A 27,041-nucleotide genomic window follows, 5' to 3' on the forward strand; every position below is an offset into this window, starting at 1 on the left:
ATACAGTGATGCTTCCCTGGTGTACCTGGCTGTCTCACTGGCATTTCCTGAGTCAGAAGCTGTTCTTTGATCTAAATAAATCAAGACGAATTTTTCTTTATTAATTTGCCTAAACACTTTTCTGAGCTATATCTTAAGAATATTTTTCAAGTAAGTATAAGCACATTTTAAGAGAATAGTGTAGAAAAAAACGTTTATATTGATCAAGTTATCAAAATTATTGGAAATAGATTCTAAAAGGGTTGTTTTATTTATTGGGTTTTATGCTTATTAACCACTGTTTTGCAAAATGGATTTGCACTGCCATGAGATCTCAGCAGAGGAATGAATATAAGCGTAAAGCCATCAGGCTACAGCTGGTGCATGAAATTGTCCATTCAGCTATCATTTTTAAGTCTTTGCAAACCTCCAAGCATTCATACAAAAATACTTTGCTGTGTAAGAATGAGTAAGCTGCTAGAGTTAATTTTACCATTTTAAGAATCTATATATGTTATCCTATGTACCAAAGTGGACTTGGAAAAATCTGCATTAAAAAATGTGTTGACCAGGGTAGTACTGAAAGCCAGATGAGAGTAAATGGCATTTGATGACAAGGTTTGGTATGTTTAGAAATACTTCTGTTATTAAAGTTGCTCTAGTGCCAACTACTCCTACACGGGAGTCTGCTCATTTCTGTGATACACTAGCCATCATAACACACAAGGAAGATCAGAGATTACGTGCAATAGCTCCAGTCCTACTTTCCTTGTCAGACAAGCATCTACATTGCCTTTCTGTGGTTTACTCTTGCAAGCCCATTTTCCCTTCCTTCTCCATTAATACCACTTTCCAAACTCCACCGTTTGAAATGCCATCTCTTTACATCTCCAACAAAGCTGCTAGCTTCAGTGTTTACTGTAAGGAAAATAATTGATGCCAAGAAAGGAAACGTGCATTTAGCATTTTAGGATGTTTGTGACAATTTATTGTTAGCTTTCACTGAGTAAAGGTTCATCTGCTTGCTTTGCTCGTGAAAGAGCACAAAAAGGCAACCTTGAATTCAATGAAAAATCAAGGTACAATGAATCAAAAATCATTACAATGAAATCCAGGTGTTGGTAGCTTCAGTGAAGCATGTGCAGAAGGTAAAAGAGTTCCTGTGTGCTGATGTCCCAGTGCTCAGAGAGTTAATACTAGGATGTCCACAGCTGGCTCTGGACGTTTCTCAGGTCTATGGAGAAATGCAGAAAGTAAATGCCAGTTTCCAAGTGTTGTAACCATTTGTGGGAGGAAGGAGGCATCTCATGTTAAACTGTTCTTTCTTTTCATTTTGTTTTTGTTTTCCCAGGAGAGAAAGGTTGTATATAAAAATCTATAGTACTGTTTTTATGAGTACTTTTATTTTATTTTATTTTATTTTTAGTCAAAAAGGGCCTGGATTTATTTTTATATTATTACTTTTATTTCAAAATTTGAAATAATGACCTGTATGTTGTGTGCTACATTGCTGAAGTATTATTGTAGATAGCGGATGTTCATTTTTCTCTTTAATTTTGATGTTGTCTTCTCCATTGTTGAGCTTGTTATAGAAGCACCAGAAAAGAGCATTTCTAATCTAGCCTATTTGTGCGTTTGAATAGCATTAATAAATACTTCTTTTTTACTTTTATAGGTTATCGAATCCCTCGGGATTATTATATACAAAGCCTTGGACTATGGTTTGAAGGACAATGAAGAGAGGGAATTAAGTCCTCCTCTGGAGCAGCTTATAGACCACATGACTAACACCACAGAAACTGATGGGGGTAGAGATGAAGGATATGATGCTCTGGATGAGGGAGTGGAGGACGATGACGATGATGACAAAGCAGAAGTTGAGGCTATTCATTCCTACAAAGATGTCATGAAGGTACAGTAATAGGCAGATAAAATGGTATTTCACTGTTCTTATCAATGAGAAATTCAACTCTGTTTTCCGTGTTTTTGTCCACTATCATACTAGCTATGCCTTTTTTTTTTTTTTTCTGATTTTCCTGGTCATTCTGTAAAGTTTGCTTTCAAGAATTACATGCAATATAGTATTTCATTATGAAAGTTAGCAACAGAAGGTCCATGATCAACTTTACTGTAGGATCTGCCATTAATATCACATTCTTATTTCATCTGTGTGCTGGATATTGAGCCTTCCAGTGTAACATCAGTTGAGTTATTTTGTGTACACTTGGTTACTTCATGGGCTGCTTAAGTTATTTCACCTTTTCATTAGTGCAGTGTTACTTTAATTATTCTTTATCAGTTTCTCCCTTTGCCTTCCTTGTCTACCGAAGCAGAGGACTGCTTTTATAAGTGCAGCTTATTTGTATGGAGTGAGTCAGGGTGTAGTATTTCATTGATGATAATTATGATTGTGGTTCTTGACCTGAGTTGTGAGATTTGGAAATACAGCTTATGATTTTTGATTGCAACAGGTTTGCTAATGTTATCTAGGCTACTGTGAACAATGATTTAGAAGTTTTTAACCCTCTATTTTCTTTAGAGTAGAAATTTTAGAGCACAGCAAGCCCCTTGTAGAAACAAAGGTGTTAATAAGCATGGGTTTTGTCAAAAGCTGTGTGATTGATTTGCCTCATAAGTAATCTGAGAGTTAATAGAGGTTGGAAAATTATATGTTAAATTGTACCAGTGGAATGAACACTATATTGCTTGTACTTAAGTGCAAATCATATCTGAGGACCAGAAGCTTAGTGTGGACAGAGAAATTAAGAACATAGTGGTGAAAGCTGAGAGCATCCTGAATAGCACATCAGGACACATTAGCACACAGAAAGAAGATCCCACTGAAACCTGCCACTTCTGATGGGCTGGCCATAAAGAGGAAAGCTCTCAGGAAGTTGGAATGGAGGTAGCTTTTGTGTGAGAGGCTTTTGCATTTGTAGTTAAACTTGTGGTGTTATTTGGGAAAGTATCACTGACAGCCACACTTGTAAACCTGGTTAAAATTAATGCTTATGTTCCCATCCTGGAGGATTTACATCCCTCTGTTCCTGCTTTTCCCTGTGACAGGGCTCTCATGCTTCACTGCAGTCCTCTCACCACCCAGCACAGCAACTTGTGTCGTTATGTATAACTGCAGTCTAGCATTTCCCCTGCCCAAACTATCGTCTTTTCCTCCCTGCAGTGGAAATGATGCTGTACACTTAAAGCTTTCGTTTTCCCTCATCCCTCAGCGCAGCAGGGGTCAGCAGGAGCAGTGAATGAAGCAGCTTTTGGCTCCCCACCAATGGGGAAGGCCTGGCCATGTGTAGGCCTGCCTCTCCCCATCAAGCCCCTTCTGCTCTTGGGCTTTCCAAGTCAGTGCCCTGTCAGCGGGAAGGAGCGAAGGTTGCTTTTCTCTCCTCTCCCTCCGCCACTCCCTGCTGCCCAGCCATCTTCCCCGAAAATGGCCAGCAGTGGAGAAGGCCGGCAGCACGCCCTGAGCCCCCGTGGGGGCTGCTCCAGCCAGCCTAGCTTTATGTCCTGAGTGGCTGCTGGAGAGGGTAGGTACAGCGTGTCCTCTCTCCCTCCATTCTGGCACTAATGCTGTGACGTGGTGAGACAGCCAAAGGTGGATCATTAGAGGAAGTTTTGCTTGGTGTGGAGGCTGCAGAGACATCTGCCTACGCAGAGCTGAGGTCAGAGGTTTGTAGAAGTGACTATTTTGCACATTCTTTACCTAATGTCTGCAAACAAGAAAAGAAGCTTGGAAAACGTTTCTGAAATCCTTCAATTACACTGGTACACATGCCTGAAACACGAGAGGCATAAGAAAATGTTCAGTCAGACTTCAACCATTAAGGCTGCTGAACGGTGGCTTTTCTGATTCAGCTTCGTCCATGAGCATCTCTGCTGGTCTGAGGCACCTGCATATTTGTGGTTGAAAATCAGCATCTTAATTTTTATCATTTTTTTGCTATTAGTTTCATATTATTCTGGAAATGTACTCCTTTTGTGATTTCACCTTAATACACTGAACTTTAGCTGTTGGTCCTACGTTATCCAAACTTTAACTCCTAACTGCTTTGGAATTCCCTGTTGTTGCTGTTGTTGCTTTTGCTTAAATTACTTGCTGCAGGCTTATCTCTATGACTTGCCTTTATTCCCTATTCTGTCTCATTAGTCCATCGACATGTCTCACCTTTATTTACTATTCTATTTCATTAATCCATTGACAGTATTAGAACAGCAGCATCATTCTTGCCACATTTTTGGTGCCCATGCATATTTGTGTGATTTTTTTTTCTTGACTCTGTACCTTTTCAAGGATAAGACCATGTTTTGGATGTGGCTTTTTTTTTTTTTTTTTTTCCTCCAGTCCTGAGCTATATTGCAGGCTACACCCTTATTTACCCACTGACTGTTTCACAACAGTAGTGTGTGGTCTTGTGACCATAAGGCTTGATTATTGTAATTCCCTCTTGGCAAGACTCACTGTGAAGCTTTCTCCTCTGCAGTCTGTAGTGAATGCCAAAGCAGGTTTGCTTGTTGAATTGAGCAACTATCATTTTTGCCTGCCCTGCATTCTCCAAATTGCAAGCTTGAAAATTGGTAGAGGTGGGCCATGTGCTACTTGTATTGATTTGTAAAGTTTTTAACTATATAGTCTCCAGCATGCACACGATTTCGTCCTTGAAATGTGATTAAATCATAAAATCATAGAATCATTCAAGTTGGAAAAGACCTCTAAGAACATCTAGTCCAACCTTTTAACCTAGTAATGACGAGTCCACCACTAAACCATGCTGCTAAGTTCTACATCTGTAAGTTTCTTAAAGACTTATTTAATCCTTCCTCAAAAAGTGCTGTTGTCAGATCCAAGGCCTCTCTTACCACTAAGACTGAATTTTTCCTTAAATTGCTAATATGGGTGAGCCTATCTAGTGATTAAAACACAGAGATAGAGAAGATAAGCATCAGGTTTTGCTGTAATGTAAATTAGGCGGGTCAATCCTGAACCCTTCCCTGACACAGAAAATTCTGAGTAATGTGGTAGATATCTACTCCCAAGAACTGGGAAAAAGGTTAGCGCTAAATAGCACTGACAAGGTCAGCACTGGCAAAGTTCAAGTTTGGAGAAAACAATGATGATTTTTTATGCTGCATCTCTGTCTATGTGGTTGATCTGGCTTTTGATTTCCTTAGCAGGACCGACCCACTGTGCAGACTTGATCAACTCTATTAAAAAATGTATCTATGAAGACAGGAAATATTGTTTGCCATACACTTACATTTTTTAGACTATGATGTATTTCAGACATGGCAGACGTAGTACAAATGAAGGAAGAAATAGAGACAGAAAGGACTGGATGTTTTCAGACATCTTGTCCACGCCAGGTTTACTATGCACATGTGCAAAGAAAGGTAAACTCGCATATGGGGTGATCTAAAGGGGTCTGGTGCACATCAGATTCACATCACACGTACAGCTCAACAGGGAGCCTTGCATCAACAGAGGATATATGCAGAGTGGGCCTGGCATGCCAGGAAGTGTGTTAGGCTTGCTAAGGGTGTGTGGAGTCCTGTCATGTGGCACCTTTATCATGGCATGTTGCCCTCCCTGATATTGAAACGAGATGATGCAGTTCATCAACTTTTTCTAGAGCATGCTCAAACCCTAATTCCACTCCTAATCTTAGCATTATCTCGCTCCCGATCCCACAAATTAAGTCTAAGCCAGCTCCACTTCTTGTATTAACCCTGAGTTTCCTTTTAAGCTGCAGCTTAACAGTATCTGCTGGCCTGAGCCCCATCTCTAAACCCAGTTCTAGTGCTATCCTTCATTCTAAGTCAGCAACCTCTTCTAATTCCAGGTATAAATAAAGCCCCATGAACTTTCTTAGTGCATTTGATACCAGGTTTTGTTCTGTGCTGGTGTTTGCTAGGCTGAACTGCCGTCATAGCTCTGTCATTTCTTTCAGCTTTGAACATCATCACAGCTGAATTGCTTCTGCCAGTACTCGCCCTTAGCTTAGCTCTACTTCAGAGTAGGGGTATAGCCAGTAATATCTGCAATTCAAGACACCGACCTCTCTTCTACTACCTTTTTCTTCAGATTTCATGCAGTATAAGTAAGGAGGCGGTGGTCTTCCTGAACCAATACCCTACTCTTCCTTATGTTTACCTTGCAGCCCGAAAGTTAACTCAGCTTTAGCAGGAAACTTACCTGTGGCTGAGCCACACCTTGGCCCAGAGACAAATAGAGCTGGGTGGCCCCAAGGTGCTCAGTGTCCTCTGGTCCTTGGCCTCACTGAAGAAATCACTTTGAGGTCATTCACTAATAGCGTTAGTTAATTCTGACCGAACATTAACTGTCATCCAACTGCTGCTTCACAAAGATGATTTCGTGACACTTGTCCCATAGTAAGCAAGACTCATACTTGAGAAATCTCCATGCTAACCTTTTAATTTGTATGAAAATTATGAAAATTATTTTCTGAACAGTTTGTGCAGTACTGAGTTATCTTGCTGTAACAAATGTGAACAAGATCACAATTTGTTGGTAGAAATTCATGTTTGTGATTTGCTCAAAGAGGAAGAAAAAGTTACGTTTCTGTGAAAAAAACAAACATAATGTCGGCTATTTTAATTGACCTCTAAAATAGAGTTGCAAATTTATGTGATTCATGCTTTGGTAGTTTAAATGTAGAATATCTTCTTTGAGCTGGAAGGAATTGAAGTGTACAGGGGTGAAACTGATGCACTTTTTTCTGTTTTCAGTACTCCTGTAGTACAGATCAACTATCTTTGGCATGTGTTGAGCTGTAGAGTAAAAGAAGAATATGTCCTGTTTCTATGCAATTACAGGTGGGATGAAATGATCAACATTTAGATCTACATGTTCTGGAGGCACCCTTCTTGAGTGTGAGGACATATATTATTATCATGTATGTGGTATGACCCCATGTAAGTGTAATATGGGAACCTGTTAGAGAGGAACCAGAAAATGCAGTTAAAAACAAGTCTGGGCATTTGTTTATGACAGACAGTTAAAGAGTTCATGTGGCTGGAATTCGGAGGCCCATCATTTTGCCTAGTTCGTGAGGTTAGAATTAGTAAGATGCAGCTTTCTGCAAGTGTAATTCTCTTTAGGGCTGGATTGGCTTTATCATTTTTATATGAGCCTGCAGAGCAGTATTTATGCGTCATTTCAAAACAACCAACTCTCAGTGTACCTTGTCGCTCTGTCTGAAGCTGCTGCAGATTTTGGAACCTTACTGAGATGGTAAGCAATGCCCCAAATGTCAGGTTTTATATTAAAAAGAAATGCAACAGTGCTGGGCATTTGTGAAAATCATTACACTCCAAGATAACAGTGGTCAGCTCTCTTCCCTTGGATCCTGTTCTTAGCATACTCAAATGTCACATGCTTATCTTTATTTTGGTGTATCTTGTTTTAGAAAAAGGCAATTTGTGTGTCTGAATGTTGATGGAGCGATGAAATCAGTGGGTTGGAAGTTCTCTTGCGCTGACCAAAAGTTAATCATCTTCTACCTCTGGATCTTCAGTTGTGCATGCAGTCCTGGTGCATGAGACCCTTGTTCTAATGTTGGGGAACCTCCTGAACCAACCACTGGGTTTCTGGAAGTGCCAATATCTAGTTTTACCTAGTTTTTGTACCTCTTCAGTTTTGAGGGGGGCAGGCTCTCCTTTGGGTATATCTGTTTGCACTTTATCTCTTTGTAAGCTAGAAAGAAACCCAAAGACCTCCCCAAATGATTTTGTGAACACACCCTCATGCCATAGGGCTGTGACATGTTAGCCTTTGGGAGGATCTCCATGGTTGGCACTGGTCTGAACTGGTAGGTGGCTTGTTTTGGCACACTGCCTGACCAAAATCTTTGCTGGAGTCTTCACACCAGAGCTTCTGGTTCTTGGACCCTTGGCAACCCCTCTTCTCTCTGTGCTACATTCACAGAAGTGGGACCTCTGCGTTCAGCCATGTAAAGTCCCAAAGACCAGTGCTCAAAACCCATGCTTAGGGGACTTAAAAACATTCCCTTTTGGGCTCGTGCCTTCCCAAGGCATGCTGACTGAGAGTACACCTTTTTGGGTCAACTACTCCATGTCTTCAGACAGATGCACAGACATTGTGAAGGTCCAGGAGAACAATTTGTCAGATTTGGTTAACAAAGGGATATATAGATCTTGACAAAATCAGGCCCATCCAGAGGCACTTTCTTATTCCTTCACCATTCTTTGAACCAATTCTGAATTGCCTTAAAAATGCAGTAAACCTGCTATTTTTTCTTGCCCAAGCCTTGTATGTCATGGCTATTGATTCAAACCGTAGCATGTTTCTTCTGTCTGTTCTGTCATGTTGGCTAACATCCTTATCACTTGTATTTAGTCAAAGCATCACAAAAGGTTTTTCTGTTTGTTTGATTTGTTCTTTAACCCCATCAGATTCTTCTGATTCTTCTGTTTTGCCATAAGACTCCTCGAACATTTGTGCAGCCACAGGCAAAGGACTAGAGGAGTAAACTGTGCTGCTGGCTGAGCCATGAGAGGGTTTGGAGCTCCTGTACTGTGCAGGCACAGGGAGCTGAGCTGAGAACAGAGTCTGCACAAAAAAGCCTCTCTCTCTACCCATATTTGAGTCTTGATACTGCATAAGCAATAGCTATGTTTGTTGGTTTTAAAATAAAGTTGTTTAACAATAATAGTGTGGTTTTGATATGGAGGGCTTTCTAAACAGCTGCAGAGCAAGTAGTGTGACAGCAGAGGACTCTGCAAGTGAAAGTAGAAGTAGTAGTAATTTTGTACTGATCACAACTTTTACTTTTAGAGGTTTTTTCTGGTTCTGCTTAGAAACACATTATACCAAATGTACTCACGAGGAAGCTGCCCCACAGGATTTAGGTCTTTCCATCAAAAAACAACAACAAAGGGCAATTTTTTTTCTTGCTTTAGTAATTCTTATATAGAATGGTTGGAATATCCCTTATGTTGATGACGACTTAGCTGGATTAGAGTGTTTTATTCCAGATTGAGATAGAAACCAAAGTCAGCTTTTCTGCAGTGATTTTTGTGTTCCCATTACGGCTCATAGTAATGCATCAACACCGGTTAAAAAAAACCCGGTACCCATAATTCACATAATTATACTGGTATAACCTGTCCAAGGTCTAAAATAGTCTGAGGAATCCAAGGAGTTGTCCAACAAAAACAGGAAACACAGATTGAGTGTTCAGATAATTTTTATATATTGGTAAGTTAGAATAGGTCTGAAATCTGTGTGTGGCCTTTAGGTCTTTATGCATCTAAAAGAAGCAGAGCAAGGCATGGACTTCTTTTCTCATCTGTTTTTTTTTGCTGCAGTTGCTATAAATAATTTATACATGGGTACAAGTAAAGTTCCAGCTTTCAGTAGAAGGAATCTTTGGTGGCAGTGGTGTCCCACACTGCAGAAAATGCAGAATTTTTCATGAAAGAGCTCTGGTTTTCTCTTTAAAAATATAAATGTCTGAAACGTGCAAAGCAATCTGTCAGAAATAGCGCGCTGATTATGAGGTTTAATCCAAATTATCGAAGAACCTGTATTACCCTGTGCTGCCTAAAACGGACTCAGGAGGCCAAAACAGATCAATGAGTGTTTACTTCCATGAGGTACATTTTGTTTGATTGGATTAATCTGAAATGCTAACTAATGAGTGGAAATCAGGGTAATGGTTGGTCAATTAATACGGTAACATTGTAGTGACCTGTTACGAAGTAAAAAAGAGCAGAGCTGCCCTTAATTACCAAAGTGGCCCTATCTTCTCGGCCCTGCAGAGTGGCTCTGGCACTCGGCCAGGGAGTGCAGACTGGCAGTGCAATCTGTCCAGAGCTGCCCGATCAGCTCGAGAGTCTCTTCAGCTTGCAAATGCCTCCCCTCTCCGGGTGTTGAAACTGATAAGAGCACAGAAGGCCATGAAGGATTTCTCAGATTCACTGTCAGCCTGGTAAAGGAGGTAGATCTGCTTGGAAAAATTGGCCGGGACAGCAGCTTGTCTCATGTTAGGATTTGGAGAAGGTTCATCCTGTCAGAATCTTGTCGCCACGCATGTAGACTTTGCAGTCTTGGATATTCACGGTGATGTAGCTAGCTTTTTAGCTGTACTGTTTTCTTTCAATACTGTAAAAAATGTAGAGAAACACAGGGTGTTTTTATACAGATTCACATGACATCTTTGATTGGGACTGTGGGGCACGGGTGTTCTTCAAATTGCATGCCATGCCAGCATCCCCTAGGGAACGTCCCAGGTACCTTACCAGTACTGCTTGTAGCATTTACATGATGTATGTGATACATGCGGTAGTAGACAAGTGAATTAATGGTGACATGCAGAATTGCTGTGCAGAATTTTCTCTCATACAGCGCTCTGTGTTGAAAATTCCCAGTAGCTGCACTTGCAGACCATGTTCAGAACAGTAGATGACCTTGTTTCTGCAGTTTGAAGTTGTCCATATGCAGCTCATGTTTGAAACACGCAGGATGAGCATTCTTGTTTTAATGCTCAAAGGATATGAGAGAAGCAGGATTTATGGGGGGGCAACTGATACATCTGCGTGAAAACACCTTATCCCTGAAATAAAGGCATGAATGGCAGGGTCTCCAACTGTTGTCTGCTATCAAGTGAGTAATCTAACTTTTGTAAGGTGTTCCAGCCTCACAATCCATCACCCCATGCAGGAAAGAGGTGAAGAAGAAAAGAGCTAGTGGAAGCTTTGTCTTTTCCTCTTCTTGCCAGGACACGAATGACCGGGTTTGAGGATGCTCAGAAGGTTTTCTTGTTAGTCTTGTGTCAGACCCGTGGGTATTTCAATTGTTAATGTTGTGAGTTTGGTGTCACTATGAGGACGATTTCACTGCATCGTCAAAGAAAAGGGAAGCGGCATAGTTGCTACAAAATTCCTTAATTCCTGATAGAGGCATATTGTGCTACAACAGCAACATGGGAAAAGTGAAGAAACTGAGCAAGGGCCCTTTAATTAAGCCACTGTGATCTTCTTGCTTTTGAATTATTCAAGAGGGAGCCTTGGGCTTCAGGCAAAGTTCCTTTTGGTGCATTTGTTTCAGTGCTGGTAACAGTAGTAAAAGAAATGAAACATTTGGAGGAAAGTTGTTTGAATTGACTTAAAAGTACCACTAATTTTCCAGAATAATAAACTCTCTGTTTGAGCTAGACGATTTTTTTTTTAATATGTTCTTGTTTGTTGTGTTACCGTGATGCTATTTTCTGCTCCCCTTTTCTTAGTGTACTGTTGCATGCTGTATTTTAGAAAAAAATATTTGAGTGAGATAAGGACATTTAATACAAAGAAATAAACTGTGTGTTAGATAGTACTGACCCCTGAAGATCTGAATCTAAAAGTCAGAATTTATCTCAAATACTGGTGTTGAAGACGGGGAACGTTTTACATTTCTTAATGAAAATAATTTTACAGTAGGTTTTTGTTTAAAAGACGTGGTTGCAGCATTTTTAAATAGTATTGTAAGTGAAGTAGTCTTACAGAGTGGCTTTCAAAAGACTGTTGCAGGTTTCACAGCCCTGAGTGTATTTTAAATGATTGATTTGTAAATATTTTTAATGAAATAACACAGTGGGAAAACAAGTATTTCTCTGGGTGATAGTTTCGTTGGATTTCTTAGGTAGTTTTATCTTTGCCTTGCTGCATTGCTTGGGCTATACATTCTCAAAGATTGTGCGTCTGTGCAGATGAGTTTTGAATGCTTAATTGTGCAAAACTATTTGTACATTTTTACCTAGCAGGCTTCTTAATGACTTATACTAGCTTGAGCAACTAAACAAAACGATCCCAAGAGATAAACTCCTTGACTGTATCTACCAAGTTTGGCAGAGCATTTGTTGAAGAGAAGATGTAGACCGGCCTGGAAGCTATATGAAGACAGCAGGCATGGTAATTGAGGGCTTTTGCTGAGTAGTGTCCATCACTAGTGGTCACCCAAAACAATCATATAAAGAAGAAGATATAGCTGATTGGCAAGGGCAGAGGGCTAACTGCTCCTTCTAAGGGAAGCCAGCAATGGGGGCAATGCTTCATACACAGGTCTGAATTAGCCTTGTTTAAAGTCTGTGAAGAAGACACTTGGAAACCTGGTTTGATGGAAAACAGAGGGTTGTTGTTTTGTTTTGTTTTGTTTTGTTTTTCTATTTTTCCTGTGGAGGGAACAAAACCTTCTGTTTTATTTATGTGTTTGCTTCTGGGAAAAAAGAGGATCGAAGCTTGACTTTAAACACTAAATTAAACTAGGAGTTTGTTTTATTGTTTTTGAGTTCCTGGTGGCAAGGAAGAGCAAGACACTTTGAGTGACTGAACCCAAAAGACATAACTATGTCTTTTTTGCCTGGCTTACCCTTAGGGCAAAGGAAGCTTGGAGCTAGGACAAGAAGGTCCTAATGAGCAATTGTATTTGCTTTTCCTTTTTGGCATGCCTAGATTTCTTGAGGTGAACGGTAAGATCAACACTTGCTGTAGATGAGGTTGCTCTAGACAAGATGAGAATTATTTGCTAAGAAATAATATTTAAAAAAAGGCTCTTTATGAACTGTTCTCTTCTAATCAATTCATGCTGATCAGTCTACTGTATTGTACTGTGTGTAGCAAGCCCCCATCTATGTATTTTATACATTTACACACACTTGTAAAGGTAGATGTAAAGTATCATTGTCCTCAATCCAGTATTTAAAATTGAAAGACTATAAGGTGATAATTGAAAACATGGCAGAGAAGAGCCATAGGGTTTGCTTTTTTACAAAAGCTTTGACTTCTGTGGCAGCATGTAATATTAACAAACAGATGAAAAAACTCTGAAGTTCAGGAGAGTATTAGTCAGCATGATTTATTAAGGCTTTTCATGTCTGGACGGAGGAATTGTGTCACAGAAGAAATATTTTTAATGGCTCAAAGGTAAAAAGTAGAAAATATGTTTTCCAGGCAGCACACACAAAAAAAATCAGTAGTTTAATTTTTCTTTTCTGTTTGTAATTTCTTATAAATCTGTATAGAAAGTGAAGGGATTCATGTGCCTTAGCATGATCAAGAAAGCTAGAAAAAGCTTGTGTAAATCCTTTTAATGTAATTTTAAAGCTGCTCTGAACATGACAAGTGTTTTAGTGAATTATGTTGATGGGCAGGTTTCATTAATTAAAGTGATGTCATTTGGTGTCTTAAAGATTTTTCATTCTGGGCAGTGTAATTGGAGGTCAACACATAGTCTGTTTTCCTTTGAAATTAACCACTGTTCTCTTTTTAAGAATGTGATGTCAGCCTTCCTAACATCTGAATGTGTTAGGGGGCAAAGAAGGGGGTGCTGATGGCAGCGCGTTGTCCTGGAAATGGTGTCTCGTGTTCAGAGCCAAAGGCACTTGGCCATGGGTTTTCCAATGAAGAATCCGTTTGCAGGTTGCCAAAAGCACTGGGCTGCATGGTGTCAGCTTCAGGAGAAATGCTGAAATCTTCGTGCCAGAGCTTTTATATTTATATTTATATTAGCCTCCAGTTCTGCCATTTTGGGATGAGGAGGCCCTACCTCCTGCTTAAGCAGTCTGTCAGCCGTGGAGAACCTTTACATTCAAACAAATTGCAAAACAGCTGCAAATAACGTATTGTTGAACACCTTTTCTTTTTTTTTTTCCCCCAGTTATTCCTCCCTGGGCCTGTTTTTTGTCACGAGTGCCTGGAGGAGGAAGGAGGGAGATGGGAGCCACCCCCCTCCTTGGGGGAATGGCACCCCCCTGCCTGCTCACACTGATCAAGCGATCACTTAAAGCAGGATGGGTGTTTCTGTCACCTCCAGGACACTTTCTGCTATAAAAAAAGTGGGTCTGGAGAGGTCTGTAATCTCCCAGCAGATATTAATTCTGCCTGGGTGCGGGGAGCAAACTGCTGAGGTGAGGTAACTGGTGAGGTAACTAGGCCATCCCCCACTAATCTCTGTTGTCTTATGTGCCTACCACAATAACGTGATTAGTAATTTTCTTTACCACTTGGACAGATAAAGATAACCTTGCTAATTTGGCAGCCATTGAGGTCTTTTAATAAAGATGCTGTAAGCAAGATGCTTTCTTGGCAGCTCTCTGTTGGTGTCACGTAGAGTTTGAGGGAACTGGAGCCCCCCTTTGCTTTCCCCCACCCTCCATTTACATTTTAAGTCTTCTTTCTTGTGGGACCCTAATGTATACTTAACAGTATTGGTAAGAAGTCCTGTAGAACCACTTCATTTGGGGCTTTTTGACACGACAGTAATGTTTTCATCTGTCTTTGCTGACAAAACAAGCTGCAAACTTTCACACTCATCAGTTTTATGCTAGGCTCTTTGTAGATGTGACGGCACATCCTAAATCCAGTTTACAGCTGTCAACAAACTCCAATTTAGCCACTTTGCCAGCATCTTAGATTTGTCCCTCCATCTATCACAGTCAAGCCCTTCTATATGAAGCTGATGTTAAACAGGCTTTTGTCTTGCCTAAGATAGCAAGGGTTGAAATAGATTTTTGCATGTGCATTTCTGGTTACTTGTGCTTTGCTCTTAAGTCTTACTTGTTTTCAAAATAACTGCCCCAAGTTTTATCCCTCGAAACTGTCTCTCTCATGAAAAATGTCGGTACAAAAAAGAGCTACCTAAGAGAAACAATTGGTTTTTGACTAAATACAGGAGAGTGCTCTGCAGTGATCGCCTCTTTGATAACCTTACTCTCCATGGATTGAGGTCACTACAGTATTAATTACCACCCAGAGATTCAATTCCTTTTTATATTTCTTCTTTGGAAGGCATTGGTAAACATATCATGAAAAGGCATCTATTTCAATGGACTTGTAGTAGATGCCTCTGCAAGTGCCAGTGGTTTTAAAGCTAACTTTGAAGTTGAAAAACTGAGCTGGGAGTTCCTGCCTCCCTTGCAGAGATATGTCTTTCATGATATGTAACTGAGAACAGGTAAATAATTATCTATGGCACAGGTCCTTGGAATACTTGGCATGAAATGGTTTAATTATTTTGAGAGCTCTGTTTGAAAACAAAGCTCTCATGCAGTGGTTGACTGGAGAATTAGGAAAGTGATTAGCCTCTCTCCATCTTCTCCTTTTCCCTGCAGATAATAAGCTTTTGATGAAGGGCTAGCTCGTAGCTTGGTTGTGGTGTGTGTATGTATGTTTTTTGTTTTTCCTTAAATCTTCTGTGCCAAGGATGTATCCCTTTACCTGTAGAATGTTTGTTTCCACAAGACTCTTTCGTGGATAAGAACAGTAAGGCTTACGTGATGTGGTTGCAATAAGCTAAAGTGCAAAATTATTTTATCTGATTTAAAAGCAATGTAATAAGAGTTGGGAATACCCATCAGATAATTAAAGGTATGTTTTTTTTTCTGTTCCAGTGCTTTTTTTTTTTTTGGGAATGCAAAGGAATTTCTTTTCAAAGTAATACTCAGCATTTTCAAGTACAAGTAGTTATCTTTAAAAATACAACATATTTTGTTTGGTTTTGCAATCAGAGACTGGCCAAAGCTTTGCTTTCTTCTACAAGTGGCATATTTTGGCATAAGGAAGCTCACTTATAGTTAAAAAAAAAAAAAAAAAAAAAAAAAGGCAAAAATTAGGGAAGAATAAATGCTTCTGAATATAGTTTGTCAGCAAGAGAGGATATCTCGTGCTTTCTATCTTTGGGTTCTCATCTTCTGTTATATATTTTTTGGCCTTGTTAGAAAGAAAGACTCATTCCTATCCTAGCGAGTCATGATATTAAAATAAAATTAATGTTAATACATTTTAAGATTGGGTCAAGATTTTGCCCTAGAATCTCCACGGTCTCTTAATTAGAAATAATGAACATTACATTTCATATGTACTCCTCTGAGTTTGGGACCTAAGATTTACAGAAACAATTCCAATTACTACAAGATGTGTAATAACTCACTACAAGACGTGTAATAACTCCTTACAGTTGTTCAATCCAGATTTTCAAAAAGAGATTGCAAGCTTTTTGGCAAATAGAAGTGCAAATGGACCCACAAAGCAGAGATATAATGGAAAAATAATGTACCATTCTATATGTGTTTTTTTTGATCCAAAGTTTTTTTTTATTTTCTTAATCAGAAAAGCTTCCTGACCAATGCAGTTAGCTTTGTATCCGGGAAAAGAGGAATGATAATTTCAGAGTGTCACAAAGATGAGAGAACACGTGCAGGCTGTGAGGCATCTACTGCGATGCAGCCCCTGTAGTGACTGCAGTCTCCATAGCGTAGACTTTGGGTCGTTTGGGGTATATGAAGAGGCCCTGAATATTTGTCAAAGTGGTGGTTCTACTTCTAATGCTGCCACTGGTAAGAAATGTGTGGAGGCCAAGAAGAGCTTTAGGGCTGCCTTTCCCTCACCTCTCTGAGCAGTCAGGGCAGTATAAACACCATCTGCAGCCCCTACAGGTGGTTAATCCCACCTGTGTAAAGGATGTATGTCAAACCCACTGATGCTAGATAATTCAATTTCTAGTAATTACCATACTAGAGGCAATTTCCAGGAATAACATGTGCATAGAGGAGGTGGACAAAGAGCTCTCCACCACCTGAAATGGGGTGAATTGAGGAGAAAATAACACCTTTTGAGTTCCATCTTATTGGATATCTTCTTTTGCTTGAATAAGCAAGGATATATATTTGGTTCAGAAATACAGTATTTTATTTCTGATGAAAATATAATACATTGTGGATTGAATAATTTCCTTCAAATTTATCTTAAAGTAGCATATGTTTTAAGTATTAACATTTATGTAACTGATCTGTTTTATAAGACAATTGTAAATGGAGATTCAATGGCTAAAAATTTTAAGCATACTTTCATAGAAGAGGAGGAAGAATTTTTCTGTAGGCATTCTGGTGCCATCAGTTTCAAGACTTGATTTCCCTGACAAAGGAACTACAAATAAGGAGTACGGCATACATAAAGGAATAGCTTTCCATATGCTGAGATCTAACGAAAGCAAAACGAGACTGGTTAGAAGTTGCTGGATTTATTCATTGGGAGTGAAGTTTAAAAGCTTGTTATGTTTAGTAATGCAGGTTGTTTGGTTATGCAGCTGGAAATCTGTTTTTTTGGATAGGAATGAAAAGTCATGCTTCAGGACAAGACATGAAAGCAAATTATTATTATGCCTACCAAGAGAAGTTTCAGTGCTTTACATAAAAATAAACAAGCTTCCCACACACATACATGTTAAAGCTCTATACACAAACTGTAAATTGCTGCCCAGGAAAGTGCGTGTTTTTATTTTAGCTGATATATTTTAATTGTTTTTTAAGTGCCTCATGAATAATACTGCTTTACATTAATACACTGTCTCGTACTTACTGAGTATGCAAACATCTGAACTGTTTAATAATGAGATTAATGGGCATTATTGAAGAATTGGTGTAGAAACAACCTTGTCTGTGTTATTCTCCCCTTTCTTTTCTATATGTATCAGTGAGATTGAGTTTTCTGATTTAAGAGTCGTTCCCAGCTATTTTGTTGTCTTGGTATTTTTTTTTCCTCTTTTATTCTTCACTGCTTTTCCAGAGATGCCCTGTTTTGTTCAGGCTTGCACTGAACGCACTGACTGCTTTCTGTGTTTGTGTGGAGGCCTGGGGAGAGGGAAATGGAGAAGGGCGTCTGTGCTGTTCTCATTCACTGCCACGTACGCCGAGCATCCGGGTACAAAACCAGCTCTCTTCTCTTCTCTGCTGAGCAGAAGCAGCAGGTCCAGTAAGAAGGCACCTGCCAGTCCTAAGGAGGACCTGAGAAGCATGTCTGACAGCCATACAAAATCACATTGCAGGGCTAAAACTCGTTGCTATCAGTTGTTCGGGTCTAAGTTATTTAATAATGTAAAGGGTGTTTCCACAGTTTAATGGGCTGCTAGTTAAACAACTGTGCAGGTAACCCTGGTAATATGTACAGACACTCCCCTTCTCCTTTAATTATCCGATTTTATCACGTTTCCCCATCTACGCTTCTACTCCACTTCTGAAGCGAGCTTCCTCACCGAGATGCCTCCATCCCATCCTTCATGCTGCTGCTCTGCAGGAAAGGCAGATAAATGCGTGAGTGGTGCAGATGAGAGCTGCTGAGTGTACACAGAGCTGTTGCCTTGTTATGAGGCAGACAGCTTTAGAAAATGGTTGCTGCTGACAGGCTAACGAGTGGCTTTGCTGTATGTTGCAGGGGTTGACATTTACTGTAGAAAAAAAAGGGGGGAAATATCATTTGTAGGATTTCACCCTTGCTCATCAATAATCCCATTGATGTTCCACTGAATAGTCAAAGAACAAGAGCTAGCAAATTCAGATTGCTGCATATTTATATTATTAATTCCTCCATTATTCTGCTAAGGAACAACGGAGCACAGTTTCTCTGAAACCGGGAGAGAATGCAGAATTGGTTTTCACTTAATTGGCTCCTTTGAAACAAGCTCCTTTGGGAATCAGGATGTTGTTAGTCCAGAGGCACTGCAAAAAAACAGGCTAGCAGTACACACAACACATTCTAGCACAGCTGTATGCTGGGGGTATATTTGAGGTGTAATAATGGCTAAATAGCTTTCAAGAAGAAACGTGAATTTACATGAAGGCAGCTTTGTCAAGACTGCAGTAGCACATAAAATTAGTTAGACGTTTAAAAATTAATGTTGTCAAATTACCTGGTGGAGATACCTTCTCACAAAAATACCTGCTGACCTTCATTTGAAGTCTTTATTTTGATGGTCAAAAAGTCAAGTTACTTAGGAAGCTAACAAAGAGTAAGAATAAGGATCACTAAGCATGAAAAATATGGGATCAGGCTGACAAATAGTCTGTAATGTATACAGTACTGCCATTTCCCTTTCTTAACACCCATGAAAGTTTTAAATGCTGTCAGAAGTGTTAGCAATTGTGTTCAGTATTTGTGAGACTTTTTCTTCCTAAATACGGCATCATGTAAATGTAACAGAGTGAAAACCATCCTCACCTTTAATTTATCTCTGTTGTTGGAAAAGGTTCAAGTTTATAAATGAGACAAGTCAGTGAGGTGTTAGTTTTGTGTTGCTGTCTTATTGACATTTTATCAAGATTGTCATCGCCGCTTAAATTGTCTCATATCAAGGAGAAGTAGTTAGGCCTATTTTCAAACAGTTGTGAAATGTACTAACGTGAATCATCGCACTCAGCTTCTGAAGACAATTGGTACCTGTAAGAAATGTCAGGATGGGTAATCTTTTTAGAAGAAAATAGTTGAGGAGAGCCCTTTGCTGTGCACCAGTTTCATACTGAGCGTTGTTGAATTGCTCAAGTTTGGCTTTTTTATATTCAAAGATAAATTCAAAAATAAACACACATTTCAGTGTAGGAAATGGTACTTCAGCCTTCCCAAACACGGTCTACCCACATGAATCTTTCCCTTTTTCTTCCACACCGAACTAAGTTTTGATTCAGGAGAGCATTTGCGAATGTTTGTTAGCCCATTCCTGTTCGACATTTCAGTTTATACGTAAATAATTTGCTTGAAGCCTTTAATCCTCAGAGGTTGCAGAGCTGAGCATGGTTAACGATGACTTTGATACAGACAACTGGACACTTCTTTAAGGATCCAGAATCCAAAGCACTGTTTTCAGTCCTTTTGTCATCTAATTCCCACGTGCAGTTTTGATTTGCATTTCAGTTGCTATGTTTTTTCTTCTTTTTATGATCCTGCAAGAGGGAACCAAGGCACGCCATTATTTAGTCAAGCTGTACCTGTTATTGTTAAGTGCAGTAGCTTTGGTGGTGTGTTTAGTTTTTCATATTAGAAAAATCACCGAGGTGAAAATGTGTATGATAGGTCATATTATGGGGAGGACTGACTTCTGATCGTGTGTAATAGAGCTGTTAAGCACTACACGGTTTTTCTCTTGTCCACCTCAAAGCAATGGAAAAAATGGAAAACAACAAATCCCTGCGTGAGGGGAAAGCCTTACCGGATTGCTAGGGAGCACTTAAATAATGAGGTAGGTCTGCTTGACACCACAAACAGTAGCTATTTGCATCACTTTTCACAAATTGCCTCTTCCTTGAGGTGTGAAATTAATTAGGAACTCACACGTTGAGCAATTGGACATTCCACTGCTCTTGCGACTGATCATTTGAAAGATCTGTGTAAAATTCACAAAAGGCTCTGAAGGCAGCTTTACAGGAATCGTAACTTTCTCTGAATACTTTCTGTACTTTCCGTGAATTTGTTCATTGATTTTGTGGATTAATAGCTGACTCTGCTCCCATTCCTTTTGCATTATCACAGTCTTACCTCATTAGTCTTCCCCTGAAGTCCTTTATCGCAGTACCTCAGGGATCAGCTCATTCTTGGCCCACTGCAGTTATAAGCCGTGGAGCCAGGGGCAAATCTCTGCCCAGAAAGCTTGGGAGAGCAGCAGGAAGGTGAGTGGCTCCATCCAGGTCCTGTGAAACCTGCCTCAAAACTAGCGCTGAGCAAAAGTCCCTTGTACAAAGCACGAGTGTGGCTGTAGCAGGCAGGACCATCTTCCAGACTCCTGTCAAACCACGTCTAGGTGCTCTGAACAGTCCATCCCTGTAACTTTATTCTGGATAATAAACTAAACAAGTGCTAGGTTGACTTGCACAAATACACAGGTGTTGTTTCAAGCAAGATTGTCTGCTTTTCAGTGCCAGGCTTTGATGCTCCTTGAAGTTCACATTAATAGGAATAAAATTACACACATATATATATATTATTTTTTTAAACAAAACAAATCACTACCCCAAAATAATCATGAGGTCTAGTTCATGTGCACGGAGACAAAATCTTTCTGAAAGTAACCTTGAGCTGGGAGGACAATCTCAAGCTGAGTTTTATTCTTGGAGCCTGTTGCAGCGCTGTGCTGCAGAGGATGAGGCTGATGCCCAGTCCAGTTGCATGTTTAGTGATCTGTTGATTACAAGTCATTTCTTCTAGTTGGTTAAGAAAAAAGTATGTTTTCTAAGTCTTATGTTAATACTCCAGGGCTTTAAAATCACTTAACAAGCCTGGCATTTGCAGCCTGGTAGTGCGTTTTGCATAATATCAATAGCTTGCCTTTGTGTCCCATGGGAAAAAAAAGAGATCCTTTTATTCTCTGTGGCACATTCATTCAGGCACTTTGCCCGAAGTGATTGCAAGTGGAAACACTGTTTGTCTTCTAAAATCTGAATTCCAAAAAGCCAGGTGTTTGGGTAAAGTTTGCAGCATGTATTGAGCCAAATAGAAGGTTTTGCAAAACCTACCTAGATTTTAGTGGATGAGTCTGCTGTGAGAACGCATTGTAATTTTATGTGGTCCCTAATGTTGAAATGCATCCAAGAAACGCTGTTTGATCTCTTCTGATGGTTAAATTGTGATTTCTGTTAACGCTGGTTTGGCTTGATGCGCTCTGTTTCCTAGTCAATTGAGGGTGAATTTGGACAGAGGAGCTGGCAAGGCTCCGGTATTTACATAATGCCTTTTTTCTGTGAACCCTGAATGTGGATGGAAACAGTCTCTAATCTTCTTAGTGATCTAAGCAAAGATTGAATGGTTTGGGTCAAGCTGGTTTTTGGATAGGCTTAGTTAAGGGAAAAAAGGAAAAAGAAAAAAAAAATCCCAGTTCTTCACAGTGATTACAAATGGAAATATTACAGAGCGACCCATTTCAGCAGTTGACAATATTTTTGATATTCCACCAGTTTGCAAAGACCACATCATTGGACTTCACCCATGCTGTGTGAGACTTGTTGGAAGCAGAACAAGCAGCCCTTGTGTTACGCTCTGGGTGCTGGTCGCATTCATTCCCCGTAGGATAGTTTTAGGTTGTATCAGGAGAGATGAACAGGCAAGTGTCAGAATAAGCAGGGTACAGAGGCTGCCTTTCCTTGACGAGCGTTGAATGGCTGGAAAAGACCGCAGACCTGCAGTCCTGCACCACGGCTGCTGACATGGTAAGAGGAGGAGGAGGAGCACCTTAGGTGGCTGTGCTTTCCTACCTCAGATATTAAAGCATTCTGACTGATTTTTGTGGTGCATTTCAGAAACACAGCTTCTCAGACACTGCTAATACCAAATTAAAGATGCGACTTAAAAAAGCACAGGGGGATAAATACGCTAAACTTAGGCTAGAAACGTCACGTTTCATACTTGGTGTGCCTTGACTGCCTACATTTTTACTTCTGAACAACATGCAAGTGGAATAGATCCCAGGGAAGAAAAATCAGTCTGGCGTATTTGCATTTTCCTTCTTCTTCAGGCTCACCTTCCGCTATCCAAAAAATTATGCTAAGTCATTTAATGTTACCACAAGGGTGTTTTTTTTTTTTTTTTTTTTTTTTTTTTTTTTTATGTAATGCATCTTCACATGATCTAAGATCACTCAGATACTGATTTTTTACAACGTGAAAGTTAGCAGGAGCTACTGGGCCTCTTTTCATACCTGTATTTGAATGATTACAAATCAAATGGTTGATTTCTTATGTGGTTATGTTTCTGGTAGCTTTTGCAGCAGGCATTTAATTTTATTTTTTGCTTTACTTCATGTTCAATCATAGAATCATGATTATATCCATCCCCTGCTTGAACTTGCCACTGCTGCATTTCATTAACTTGCTGAATATTTGATGCAAATTGTTTCTAATTAACATGCTTCTAAATAAAGAAAAAAGGCATTCTTAAAAACCTATCTGCAATCTGAATAATGAAGTTTTATTCTTTCCGATGAAGACTTGTGCCATTTGAGGACTTTTTTGAAATTGCTGTTGTTATTAGCCCATTATAGTTATTATTATTATTCCTGTAAGTGGTGTATTGTAGAATGAAATCCTTTTTATCCATGCTGCAGTTAATAACTAGAAATAGCTTACCCAAACATAGTAAGGCAGGTAAGGACCTGATTAGTTATTGAGAGAAAGGAACACAAATTAACCATACTCTGAATTTGATGTGTTTTAATGCAGTATAATTCTGACTTTTCATTAGGTCAAGGGAAATGCCTCACAACTTCTCTCTTTGTGTCAGGTGTTGTCACTGTAGCACACGTTAGAGACACATCTGTTTCATCGTTTCTCCCTTTACCTGCAAAGGAGAAGATACGATTTGCTAAAAAAAAGTAATTGAAAAATGTTAACTTTGCCACTATGATTACCCAGAAGTAAATGTGAAGTGTGTAACAAAATTTTGGCTGTCATTATAAAGCGGTATAAAATTTGAAAGCGGTGAATTGAGGGTAGCTTTTGAATGTCTGTCTTACTTTCTTTACATATAAGGAAAACCTTATACTTACATCCTTAGATCTAAGATAGTCTTAGATCTAAGGATATAAGAATAATCCTTATATCCTTAGATATAAGGAAAGTATATGGGAAGGAAGGAAAAAATATACATACACTTTCCATATATATGTATATGTAGATCCTTTTTTTAGAGCTAAAAGGATTTAAATATACATACACGTGGTTACAACAATCAGAGCAGGATATTGCAGGAGTCCAGATGGTGCTTGTGAAATTTTATCGAGTTGATCAAATCTGACCGTTGGACTCTGTATTGTTACACTAATTGGAGGAAATCAAAAACAACAAAGAGGTTGTGGCCTTAGAAAGCAATTTGTCAGCGAGATTAAGCCAATCTAAATGTGACTGCAAATCAAAGAATTTGTTCAGCCCATCCTCCCTTCCCCTCTCGCTCCCTGTTTCGGCAGGGTGTTCCTGTTGCTCCTTTTTGCCTGCGCTACTGCACGTGCGTCCGAGCCATGAAGAATAATTCTCCCCTGCCCTGCTTCCTTCACTGTGATAAATTTTTGCCTGGGTGAGGAGTCCCCTCTGAGTTAGGGCACAAACTCAGTTGCCAGCATAAGGGCATCAGTGGGAGCCTGTGGCCAGAGGCCTCAGGATCATGCCTTGTAATGTCAGCGTGGATTTAAATCAGATGGGAAACAATATGGAAATGCAGTCTGAGCTTTACTGGTATTGTGCCCTTTGTGACCACAGTGTACAGTGTAATGCAGGAGAGATTTAGAGAAATATGCCACTGGGCTAATTAAAGGCTCTTCTCTAAAGAGGCTTCTGTTTCAAGCCTTACTTCTGGAGATCTTCTCAGTGTAGCCACCCATTTCCTCAGGTTCTGGCTTGATCATTGTTTTAGCACTAGTTGTTATGAAACCACAGTAATACGGCACATTTTAAAGCCTTGCTTAAGATTTTGTTGTATTTTAATATATACCCCAGTATGATACATGACACATTTTTTTTTGGTTTTGGTATTGGGAATTTTTTGGTATTAAGACTTTAGCAAATTGGTTATAGACATTATTTTGGTTCTGTCTGTTTCCAGCAAAGATTTTTGTGAAGAATACTTACAAGCGATGGATATGACTTAGGGGATGTTGTAAGCAAAAGATTACGTCTACCAGCATCAGTGCTGATCTATTCTATTACAGTCCTCTTCATGAAACTCATGAATATAAAATAAATGGGAGCAGAAAAATTAAAAAGTGCACCCCAATTTCCACCTAAGCTTAAACGTTGTTCATGGATTTTTGTGCCTTAAATATCCCATTGTGTTCCCTTTCATGTTATCTCATGCTCTGCAGCAATAATTAAGGCAATGAGGGATTGTTTGTAATTGCTGTTTATTTTTCTCTCTAGCTGTGTGCTGCCCACCTGCCAACCCGATCAGAGGCAGCGAACCACTATCAAGCAGTATGTCGGGCTCTGTTTGCTGAAACAATGGAGCTGTACACTTTCTTGGCCAAAATTAAAAGTGCAAAAGAGGTAAGTTTTTAAATCTGTTATAATGTGTTTTAGGCTTACAGAATCACTTCCATACCCAGCCAGCAGTGGATGTCAGATATGTGGGGAAATTATTTGTCGTGTTCAGGGAGAGTAGTTCTACAGCTGTGTTGTTTGTATTTTGTTTTCTCATTTGGCCTGTAACCATTTACAGATGTCTCAGAAATAGTTATTAATTGTGACTAGACTATTTGGAAGGAAAACAGAAAAATTTCTTGGGATGTTATGCAGTACTATTCCATTCCAACGTGCATGCATGCAAGCAATGTATTTGAGTCTGAAAACTGCTTTGGTGTTGTGAACAATCAGAGCTTTCCCTGTCCTTCCTCAGTTCCTTCTCATGCCTTGTCTTTGGCTGAGAATTATCTGAGATTCTCTTGCTCGTAATTTGTCCTCAGTCAGCAGCTTTCCTTGCCTTTGATGTATGATTGGCTTGTTTGTCAGTCGCACAGGCTTCACAGCAGAGCCAGCTTAAAATAAATAAATACATAAACAATTCCACCTGTAGGTCATGGTGTCTATGCTCACTGCGTGCTTGGTTGTTCCTGTTGACCGAAAGGCCATCCTATGAACCACTTCAATTAAACGATCTGGCTGAAGAATAACTTTGAGGGTGGGTGGATTAGTTTTAATGAAGATAGTTTCAGTGATCTGGTCTGCAAAGTAGCTCCATCAACAGTTGTATTAACTCAGTGTGGGTGTTGGTTACACTGGAAAACCCGTGGGTGAGGGCAGGAAGGGAGCGATAGTTCTCAAGGATGGTTTCTTCATCAAAGTCAACGGGCCAAATAACAGCACTTTCATAATTTTCCTTTTTAATAAAGACCTGAAGGATCTGATTTGCTTCTCTAAGGTCCAGAGTGCCTTTTGAAAAGATTTTACAGACTGGTGTAAATTTTGCTACTGAAAGAGGCAGAGCTGTGCCACCCATGCATACGTGCTCCCACTGCTTTGATTCCTCTGATTCTAGAAAACAAACACAGGAAATAAATAAATGAATTAAAAATAATAACCAAGGCTTTCTTGGTTCATGAGCTGAATCAGCTCATCATTGGGTCAGGTGTGCTTCAGCGCAGCACAAGAGAGCTCTGTTGTTGCACTGGTGGAAGATGCAAACCAGTCGGAGGCATAAGAGACTGCTGCTGTCTTTCCTCCTCTTCAGAGATGCATCCGTCCAAGGTGCCGAATCCTTCAGAGATGGTTTTCTGTTGCCCAGGGTCAAGCTGCACTTCCATTTTTCCTCCAGCCCTACTCAAACTGAAAGCAATTTCTAAATTGAAGTGGTATCATACACAGATAATTTTGACGGTGTCAGCATGGCTAAAGAGCCTCTTGTTTTCTGAAGCGCCTGCGTTACAGTGCAGCTGACGCAGGGAGCTGACAGAATGCAGCGTCTCGGTGCTAAAACCTTGACATCATTAATTTCACATCTTGGCATTTGACTGCTCCTTGGTGTTCCAACCACTGGATAATTGAAGGATCTGTGCTATAAACACTTCAACTAACAGCTAGTGCAAGGTCCGTGCTGAAGCCCAAAGATAAGGCCCTTTGGAGTTCTTATTTCTGCCTAGAGAGGAACTACATTTCCAGTAGTCCATAAACATTTTGACTGCAGTAAGCAGTAATAAGGTGTCAGTGCTGTCAATGTTGAAGTAAAATATTGCATATTGTGATTCTTTAAAACATTTTTTTTCAATTTATTAAAGTAATTACATGGGTGTTTTAGAATTTGCAGATTATTTATCATCTTGTAATTGGAAATGAAAACCCAGCATTTGACAACACCGTAGAGCATACTATGAGTTAATCTCAAATGAAAGGAACCATTTGCCTCTCAAAGGCTATTAGGGATTGTTTCAGAGCACATTTAGGTCAAAGGAAGTAATCCTTGTAGATGAAATTCTGGCCCTACTGAAATCAATGGGACTTTTATCACTGCCCTTATCTGAAGCCAGAATTTTGATCATTTGATTTCATTTTACTCTGGATCAGTCCCCTAGCAGGCATACAAGAAGTGACCAAGAAAAATATCTTACAAGCAGCTTCTGGAATATAAATAGTTTTTATGATATTCTTGATCCTTGCTTATAGCTTTTATCCAACTATAGATTCAAAAACAATGTGATTCTTGAAAATAATGTAGTACACAAAGGAAAAACAGGTGTGAAGCAAATACAGGCTGGAATGCTGTAAATCTTGTTATTCCATTTTAAAATTACCTCTATAGTT

The 27,041-nt window shown here is 39.6% G+C and overlaps 1 protein-coding gene across 1 annotated transcript in view; it reads left to right on the top strand.

Annotated features, from left to right (window-relative positions):
- The window catches only part of SPIRE1 (spire type actin nucleation factor 1), a gene marked incomplete at both ends in the record, with an annotated part of 122,961 nt that overhangs the window by 54,712 nt on the left and 41,208 nt on the right, over positions 1-27,041 (top strand). Inside the window, 2 exons of the mRNA XM_084283080.1 lie at positions 1,655-1,891; positions 24,669-24,794. Coding sequence (XP_084139206.1) covers positions 1,655-1,891; positions 24,669-24,794 — 363 coding nt within the window. The remainder of the gene's footprint in view (positions 1-1,654; positions 1,892-24,668; positions 24,795-27,041) is intronic.

This window comes from Netta rufina, assembly GCF_964035555.1.
Source record: "Netta rufina genome assembly, chromosome: 2".
NCBI classification, from domain to species: Eukaryota; Metazoa; Chordata; class Aves; order Anseriformes; family Anatidae; genus Netta; species Netta rufina.